Raw genomic sequence first — 9,616 nt, 5'->3', positions numbered from 1 at the left:
AGACACGCCTGTGTTCTTGTAGATGTCATCAAGGTTAAAATTTAATATGCTTTTTCTGTTTTAAAAGTGCAGAATGCTGGCTTTCTCCTGGTAGCAGCAAAAGTCCCACAGCAGAGTTGCTGCTAGAGTAGCTGGAGTGAGATCACTGTCCTGCAACAGCTCTAGGTCAGGAGGAGGAGAGGACTTGGGAGGCTTCAACGTGGGCTGAGCGCGGAGGGTTTGAAGACATGATTTTGGGCTGTTGGGAGCCGCTGTGTGGCAGCACGCTTCGTCTGGGTGTGTAGAGGGGCGCTTGCTCTGCTAGCGGGGCCAGCCGGTCCTTTACGGGCCAGGAGGGACCGTTGAGCGCTCGCAGCAATGTATTGTAGGTCAGGTCGCCGGAGATTCATTGTTACCGCTGGAAACAGCACACCGAAATGCGAAATCCATGTTAGCAACTGTCCTGATGCTTCCATCATGGAGCTGTCCCTTTCTGGCGTGGGGCGTGTGGTCAGTGCAGCGAGGCCAAATTCAGGAGCCGGTGAAATTCATGGCGAGTGGTCTCTCCGTAGCTGCTCCGGGAGCTCTGTAAGTACCCGTGCTCCACAGGCACGTGGTGTTCAGCCCGTCTACGCCTAGCTGAAATGCTGTAGCCTTCTTTCTGGGTGTACAGCGTCAGTCTGGAGACGGCTGCGTCATCGCTGGCCGCCTCTGGGTCGCCCTGTTGCAACGTGACCCTTTAAATGGCAAAACCTGGAGATGCTGACTGGTGTTGAGCAGCGGGGTCGGGGTGGCAGATGGGTGTCCCACCAATGGGAGACTGCCACCGTGTCCATGCGGAGCTTCGGCAGGATCCCGAGGAGTGCAGCCGTACGCGAGAGCACGGCGTGCAGCGGGAGCAGGCTTCGCACGCACGGCAGCGTGTGCCTCAGCCCGGTGGTGATGCCACGAAGGTCTGATGCCATAGAGCAACATTTCCCACGTATTAACAGGCACAGTGGTCAGAAGCGTAAATGTGGAGGGTTAACCTGTGCAAGGCCGGGATACTGAAGGTATTTTGGACAAGTACTTGGATTTTTTTGAGTGGGGTTTTTTTTTGTGTTGTTTGGGTTTTTTGTCTCCACGCGTATCTTGGTGTTTGTATGGTAATCCAACAACAATGAAGTTTGTTATGGTGCCCTCTGATTTTCCTCATAGGCTGCCTTTGTTTTTGCATGCAGCTGTATAGTTTTTATGGAGATCTGAACTGCAAGGCATGAAGAAACTCTTTTGTTTGTGGTCGCTTCTGTGCATAAAATCATTCTTGATTTTCTTCTAAAGCACAAACCCACTTAACATCCCCAATTCTGGACTGACTTTTGACTGTTTCTGTGGCTTCCCGGGTGTCTGCTGAAATTGTTCGAGCTTTAGGAACAGATTTGCTTCTGGCTTCAAAAGCCGTTTTCAGATGCAGTTGTCATCCTGAAATGAGCCCAGAACAGAGTTCCTCTGTGTGAGGACCACGTAGCTGCCGAAACGCTGCTGCGCCGTGGAGCAGGCAGTGGACAAGTGAAGTCTTCTGCAAATCTGGGCTTCCTAGAGGTCTGTAAATAAATGTTTTGCTTTTGGCTGGCTACAAAACCAAACGAGCAATTATTTGTCCCAGATCCCCACCTACCAGCCCTCAGCTGTGGATGAAGATGCCCGGGAACAAACTGATGCGAACAGCCTTGTTGTGAAAGGCTTCCCGTCTCAGTCGAAAGCACTCTCGGTTGAAATGAGGCGGTTGCGAGTGGAGGATGGAGTATGTTTTTTGGGAGAAAATCTACCAGTTTGGGTAACTTCACATAACGGAAAGGGGTTTGTTCTCCCTCTGTTTCTACATGTGTCTCTGTACGAGGTGCTTGGCAGGTTGCAGGATGCGTGGCGCAGAGCTGCCAAGTGCTGCGGCAGCTCCCTTGAGTTGGCAGGAGCTCGTGTGACGCGCTGAGCTTCGCTCGGGGCCGTGGGCTCCTGTCCGTGCGCGCGGGGCTGACCCCCTCGGCTCGGAGCAGCTCCGACTCATCCGCTGCGCGGTTCAGTAATCGGAAGCTCCTCGTTAACTCCCGTTGAGTTGTGCAGCAAGAGCGGATTTGGGGTTTGCCGTGCGAGCCGGAGATGACGAAGGCTTGAGCAGATGGCTTATGTCTACCCCTGGAGCAGCACTGGTCTCCTGCGTGCCCGGCGTGAACCAGGACCGCTTGTTCCTGTTCCCCAGCCTCATTTACAGCGCAGGACAGCGGCGCAGGGGTAAAAGCACGAACTTTCTGACCCACAGCTCCAGCTCTGCAGGCAGGAGCTGGGGGCGCTTTGCGGTGATGCTGTTCGAGAACTTTTACCGCCCTGCTTAAAACAAAGAAGTAATAGCGCCGAGGTGAAGTGCTAACACCAAAAGACACAGACCTGGGGTGAATCCACCTTTGTTTTAAAGCATATGTTTTGTTGACCCCTGTTGTTGATGGAGCTAATTTGTTGTTTGTCAATCTAAAGAGGAGGTAATTGAATGCGTGACTCAAACTGGTGAGCTCATGTGTTGTTTGGAAGGGATTTTTTCTGTGGCTTACAGCTCTGAGCTGACTCGCTAAATGCTGCTGTTAATGTGCTGTTGTACACACTTTTTAAGGTCGGATGACTTCATCAGTTGTTATTTGAATAGCTTGAATTCACTTTTTTTCACCAGCTAGTGTTTATGTGCTCATACCAAGTTTTTTTTCTGAACGATTTAGTATCACTTACAGACGATGGAGAAAATAACTAGTCCTCTAAGTTAATAGCAGGAGGAGGTAACTCACTAATAGTGTCTTCTACGTACAGATGCCACTGCTTGGTTTTGAAATTACTTGACTTGGAGGATCTTGATAGCTGCCTCTTTGGTGCACACGTTACTTGGGTGCTGGCCCCAGCAGCTTCTGCCTGGGAGCGGGTTCGGGTGTTGGACGAGTACATGCAATCGTTGTACACTGCGGTGCAAAACCTGTTTGCTTTGAACGTGCACTCAACAGCTGACAACTCCCGGCCAGCTGTAATTTCTGTACCCATCTGCCTCGTTTGACTAGAAATGAAACAACAAGTCTTTCTGTATCGAATTTTGCCCACAAGCGAACGATTCTGATATGAGTCTTATTCATAGGCCAGTGAAGGCATGAAAAAAAAACAACCAACACAACAAAATAACGCGTTTTGGACTACACTCATAACGGGTCCTGGCTTAGTATTGTGCTTCTTGGAGCAACTTGGCTGCTGGACTGGGTGGCTGTAGGTTGACATTTAGTGACCATCGTGCCATAAACCATTCTTAAACGAAAAGGTGGGACACAATGAGGGGAACACGTGGACGCGGTGATGGGGGGTAGGAACTGTTCTCTTCTTGTGGAATATGATACTTGTTCTGCCAGAAAACGGGTCCTGGGAGGGCATTGCCCACTTTGGTTTGAGCAGAGAGGCTGCGGAGAAGCCGGTGGGTTTGTACGGCTGTGGCTGAGTGGCGGGAACGGGCTGTGGAGCATGTTCTGGAGTAGGTCTGTCCGCCTTGGCCATGTGTATCGCTCCCGGTACACCCCCAAGGGCGGGCGCTGGAGAGAGCTGCTGCCGGGAACGCTGCTCGTGGATAACACCGTATGGACGGGGGTTATTTCACCCTGAAATACCCTGACAGGGGGGGATCTTGGTTCAGGCAGTGTTGGGAGCTGCTGTGCCAGTGTCCTTGCTGTCCACATGCCTGCTGTCAGCCCCACAGGCAAATGCGGTTTGGTTATGGGGGTGATCTGTGAGGGTTTGCCTTGGTTTTGGGGTGGGGGTTTTTGCCTGCCGAGGTCTGGAAGTGGGAATGATGCTCTTGTTGTGGAGCCGGTCTGCTGTCGTGTCCCAACGCAGACCTGGAGCTACTGCACCCACCTTTTGGCCTCAATTTTGTGACCTCCCAGCACTTCTCTTCCCTCGTTTGTTCTCTTCAGCTTGTTGGTGAGGACGGGACTTGGCTGGTTGTCGCTGCTTCTGCCTTTTCTCCGCACTCGGCAGGGACGAGGGCATCCCCACTCATTTGTTTTGGGGGAAACTGTGGCACCCCAGCCCCTCGGGCTCTCAGATGTGGGGCAGTGCTGCTGCACTGTAGGGAACAATTACTGCTTTCCATCATTGACTCGCCCCTATAAAAACGTTGTCCAGGGTCAGTTTGCCGGCCGGTGCTGCTGCCGGCCGCTCTCCCCACGAGCATGGCACGTTGCAGTCGCTCCGGCTTTCCGAAGGAGCTGGGCAGCCTCGCGCGGTGCCCGCGCACACAGAGGCGAGAAGGCTTTCCGTTTTAAAACCCAGCCGTGTCAGTCGGGGCTTAGAAAGGTCTAGTTTGCATCTGTGACGCCCAGGGACTTGGTAAGATAAACAGCCGTCTTTGGGTACTGCTCGGTTATTGCCGGCATTTGGGATAAATTCATTTCTGCACTAAGGGTTTTAGGCTGAACTGGAGCACAGAAGGGCTCCGGTTCTGAATCTGTTGTACAGGCGGAGGCGCAGTCGCCGTCCTGGGTTTTGCACAGATTAATTGGTTGGTTTTTCCTCATTTAATCCAGCTGGAAGATTTGCACAAGCCCTTTGGAGGGAGAGGGAGGGACCTTTCAGCAGCTCGAGTCTCGTGCGCACACGAGTAAGACGACTGCTAGCTTAAGTGATAAAAAACTTGCCTGCACATCCCCAAAGGTGGCCCGAGGGACCGTGACGGGTGACGGGCTGGGGAGCCCGAGCGATACCCGGCCAGGCTCTGCCAGCCCTGCAAGAGGGCCTGGGAGGAGGAGACACCCTGCCCAGAGCCCTCCCGGGGAGCCTGGCCGGGAAGGGACAGGGCTCTCATGAGTAGTTTATGTTCTCCCAAAAATTCACGGTTGGCTGTGGTGTTCTGGCTGGCATCCACAGCGTTGTCTCAATTGGTGATAAAGATTTCAAACTAAATTTACCCATCTCGGCTTAGCCGCAGCTCTTGAAGTCCTTGCTGCTGAGAAGCTTCACTGGAGATTCATTCTTAATGTTCTCCTTTCGCAAAAGGGAGGAAGAAAATTATTTGCAATCCATTGACCCGCTCTAAAGTGTTTAAGAATTGCCACGCCACTTGGGTTACAAATTCTTCGCAATTTGTCTGTAAAGTCCGCCCCGCTGATGGGGAGGGATTCTCAGGGCTGCCCCAGGAGAAACAGAGTTTGCATGATACTCTTGACGGTGTTTGCCTGCTTTATAATCAAGGAACGCCTTTAAATTTTTCAGTTATTGATTTGCCAGCTGCTGGCAGAGACCTACATCGCTTTCTCCCGAGGATCCTCTTGAATGCCACGCAGCACGACCAGCCCTTCATAGCTGGTTACTCAAGTTCACTGCGAAGTCTCAGCAGGTTAAATATTTAATGGGTATTTTCTATTTTTATATTTATTTTTATATTCCAGCCCTGTGCTCTCCGTTCTTCCCAGCAGTCGCTGGTCCGTGTGGCAGAAAACCTGCAAACCTTTAAGACAACCTTTTAAGAAGTCCTAGACCTTTTCCTGGACTCAGCAGAGCTGATGACCTGTAGGAAAACAGAAGAGTTTGAGGTTGTTTTGGGGGAAAATCTGGCATTTTCAGTGAGACAATTGTGGCGTGGTGGCTTTGGCTGTATAAATGACAGTCGCAAATGGAAGTCCGTCAGCGGGCTTGCTGGGTGACGTGCTGCGGTGGCATGGTGGGTTGTTTCTGGTGGCTTGTGAGCCAGTGTTAAGATTTCCCGGTAGAGCAGAGCGTTTCTCTAGGGGTGCCGACAGATCAGGCACGTCTCGCTCATCACTCCTCCTCTGAGGACTCAAATGCCATCGTTATGGGAAGAGTTGCAGAATGGAGCCGCTCTGGCTTCGTTATGTCTATAGATGAAATAACAATCTGTCAAAAAGCAGCATTAGTCAGATAAGTAATAAAAGTCTACTCAATTTATCTTATTTTCTTATTTATATAATGCATTGTGTGAAGGATTGGCCATGGCTCATCATCATTGTGCACCTCAAGTTTTGCCTATTGACCTTATATATCACTTTGCAAATGAGTTGGTTGACTTCTTTTGAATTATAAATAAATGAAACCCAGTTGGATTTAATTAAACCAAGAAAAAAAAAAAAAGAAAAAAAGCTGAGGTGGCATTATACAGTGCACATCTATAAGCTGGGGGAGCTGATTATATTTTTAATGAAGTTCAAATACTGTGAGTTGGTATTTTGTTGTGGGTGGACTAACAGAAAGTGAGGTGGTGCATTCCGAACTCCCACAAGCAGAAAACAATCCATTTAAGAAATGAGGTGGCAAAAACATCTTTGGCCAGTCTGATTCATGCAGACTGTAAATGACTTTAAGTGATAAGTAGGGTGTCTCTCGGAAGGAAAGCAAGCTTGCCTTGAAACTATAGCCATGTTTAACTTGAGTGCCTTGATTTATTGTTTTTTTTAAATCTTTTTTTCCCTTGGGTAAGAGATTTTTGAGCGTCACCTGAAATGTCTTCTGCCCTAGATTTGTGAATAAATTAGGTTCTTCTTAAAGACACCGCAGATGCCAACCGGAGATGTTGCTGCCAGCCCGCTGCAGCCCAGCCTTCAAGGAAGGTCGCAGGAAAACCTGCTTTATCCTGGGATGAGTCCCTCCCGCTGTCATGGGATGAGTCCCGGTTGTACCTTTTTGATATTCGCATATGTGCGGTGAAGCTCTTGGTTGGGGGTTGGATCATTAGAGCATCTCTGGAGGAGGACGCCTGATTCGGACCAATGACCTATAAAATGCAGTGTTGGCCCTGGCGTCACACCGAGAGCTGGAATCGCCCTCACCCCCGCTCTAAGTCAGGAGCGCCTTGGAAAGCTGAAGGAGGAAAAGGGCACGTACTGCTCTTACTGCTGTGGGGTGTTGCTCAAATCTGCCTTTTTAGGGGAGGGGGTTCGACCCTTCTGGTGCCCTGCCCCGGCGTTAGGGCAGAGTCGTCTTGAGTCTGCAGCTGCAGAATTGTCTCCTTTTCTGTAAAACAAAGACCTTCACAAAGCCAAGAAGCCGCTCTGCTTACAGTAGTAAATATTTATAGAGCCTTGTTCACTTGAGCTATTTAAAGCCGTTTTCCGAAGATATTAATCTGTTGAAAGGGAGAGCCCAAGAGTAGCATGAAATACGTATCTCCCTCGTCTTTCTAGCTGTTCCAATGTGACTTCCAGTTCCCTGTACCTGCTTGCCTGCTGCCGCCTCCGCTGCGTTTTGGGTGTGCACATGTAGTGCAGGGGCTTGGCGGAGCGGAGGGACGCCTTTCTCCGAGCCGTGAATTCCCAAGAGGAAGGAGAGGGGGCTGACAGCCTGATACAAAGTATTATCAAGCGCTGGAAGAAAACTGTCATTTCTCTTGGAGGGTTTTTACTTTTCCTGTTCACATCAGGTGTAATCTTTTGGGTGAAAGATTTAAAGGTTGGATGTGGGTATTTTCAGGTCATCTTGATGCAAAGTGTGCTGTGCTGTGCATGAGTAATTTGGAAGAGGTCAGAGTTTCCTATAACGCAGCCTGTGTATTCCCACGGGAAAATGGCTTGCTCTCTTAGGTTTTCCTTATACCAATTGGCAAAAGAAATAAAAGTTTGGAATTCCCTGGAGTCTTGCCCGGCAGTGTGAAACCCGGCTCTGCAGCGGGGAATCGGGTGTCTGACATCAGGCTCGGTGACAGCAGATCGCTCTGCAGAGCGCCCTGTGCCAGGTCGGCTCGCTGCTCCAGAAGTGGGGTCGAGATGGCGTCAGCGTAAGTAGGAGTCTAAAGGAGGACTGGAAGAATAGCAGAGGAGTCGGCCTGAATGCTAAACTGGAGAGAACAGCCCAGACTTGTTTTCCAAGCCTCGTTCATTTTGTTGCATCATGCTAGATATTGGTCAAGAAAGAGATCGGTTGATATAAAATAAGCTTTAAACACGGCTGTTTTCTCTTCCCCCAGCGTGGCGTGCCCCGAGGGCAAGGCAGGGTTGCGGAGGCAGCTGCTTGCGACGCGACGTGTCGGAGGGCTTGCTGGTGCTGCAGATGCATGGCATGGGGTTTGCAGCACCCCGTCGCAGGAGCATCTCCTGGGCTTTGCAGGAGGAGCATGGCATGGGGTTTGCAGCACCGCACCACCGGAGCGTGGCACAAGGTTTGCAGCAGGAGCGTGGCGTAGGTTTGCGCACCGCGTTGCAGGAGCGTCGCATGGGGTTTGCAGCACCCCGTTGCAGGAGCGTGGCGTGGGATTTGTAGCACCACGTCACAGGAACATGGCGTGGGGTTTGCAGCACCCCATTGTGGGAGCATGGCACGGGGTTTGTAGCACCACGTCGCAGGAGCATGGCACGAGGTTTGCGGCAGGAGTGTGGCGTGTGGTTTGTAGCACCGCGTCGCAGGAGCATGGCACAAGGTTTGCAGCAGGAGCGTGGCGTGGGTTTGCAGCACCCTGTTACAGGAGCATCGCATGGGGTTTGCAGCACCCCATTGCAGGAGCGTGGCGTGGGATTTGCAGCACTGCGTCGCAGGAGCATGGCATGGGGTTTGCAGGAGGAGTATGGCGTGGGATTTGAAGCACCCCATTGCAGGAGCATGGCACGGGGATTGTAGCACCACGTCACAGGAGCACGGCGTGGGGTTTGCAGCACCGCGTCACGGGAATGTGGTGTGGGGTTTGCAGCAGGAGCATGGCGTGAGGTTTGTAGCACCGCGTCACGGGAGCGTGGCACAAGGTTTGCAGCAGGAGTGTGGCGTGGGTTTGCAGCACCTGTCGCAGGAGCATGGCGCGGGGTTTGCAGGAGGAGCGTGGCGTGGGGTTTGCAGCACCCCATTGCAGGAGCATGGCGCGGGGTTTGTAGTGCCGCATCAGAGGAGCATGGCACGGGGTTTGTAGCACCATGTCGCAGGAGCGTGGCGTGGGGTTTGCAGCACCGCGTCACGGGAACATGGCATGGGGTTTGCAGCCCCCCATCGCAGCAGTGTGGCGTGGGGTTTGCAGCACCACATCCCTTCTGGGTGATCAAAGCCCGTTCCGGCGGAGAATAAATGTCAGTCTCGAAATGAGCTGTACTTGGCTGCGAGCAGAGGTGATGCTCAGGTGGGGGAAACCCTGGCAACTACAGAAATTAAATTTTAAAAACTTCCCTTAGCCTGAAATGCAAAAAGCCGAGGAGCGGCCCCCGGGGTGGCGTGGCCGGGGCAGGCTCTGCCAGCGGCTGTCGCGCTGCCAGCAGCCTCTGTGCAAGGGGGGCATCTAGCGGCTGCTGTGGCTCTCTGTCCCCAGGTCCCTGGGACAAGGGGAAAGCCAAGGCTGAGCTTGAGCTGTAGGCTGGGCCGGGGAAAGCCCAGCTGGGCTGCTCAGCCGTGAAGGAGGGGAGTATGTATTGGGTACAGCTCCATAAACAGCGGTGCGGTACTGGCGCTGGGATAGTATGGTACCAGCTGTGAGGTGGCCGGTACTGGTGTCAGCCGCTGTGGCGAGTGCCCCCGTTTTAAGGGCATCTCTGACTGATGGAAGTTTTCTAGCACTGGTGAGCCATAGCCATCCTGCACAGGTATGGGAGGGCTGCGCTTGTGGGCTGTGTCCCGCGCAGAGTGTGCACCGGCTAAAAAAAAGAGACGCAAAAAG

The 9,616-nt window shown here is 52.2% G+C and overlaps 1 protein-coding gene across 1 annotated transcript in view; it reads left to right on the top strand.

The window, feature by feature from the left end:
* Positions 1-992: 992 nt before the first annotated feature.
* The window catches only part of RAB40C (RAB40C, member RAS oncogene family), a 25,801-nt gene continuing 17,177 nt past the window's right edge, over positions 993-9,616 (top strand). Inside the window, exons 1-2 of the mRNA XM_009891544.1 lie at positions 993-1,031; positions 1,625-1,762. Of these exons, the coding sequence (XP_009889846.1) occupies positions 993-1,031; positions 1,625-1,762 (177 nt within the window). The remainder of the gene's footprint in view (positions 1,032-1,624; positions 1,763-9,616) is intronic.

This window comes from Charadrius vociferus, unplaced genomic scaffold (assembly GCF_000708025.1).
Source record: "Charadrius vociferus isolate BGI_N301 unplaced genomic scaffold, ASM70802v2 scaffold619, whole genome shotgun sequence".
Taxonomy (NCBI): Eukaryota; Metazoa; Chordata; class Aves; order Charadriiformes; family Charadriidae; genus Charadrius; species Charadrius vociferus.
The sequence above is the reverse complement of the archived record's forward strand: the minus strand, read 5'-3'. Positions and strand labels throughout refer to the sequence as shown.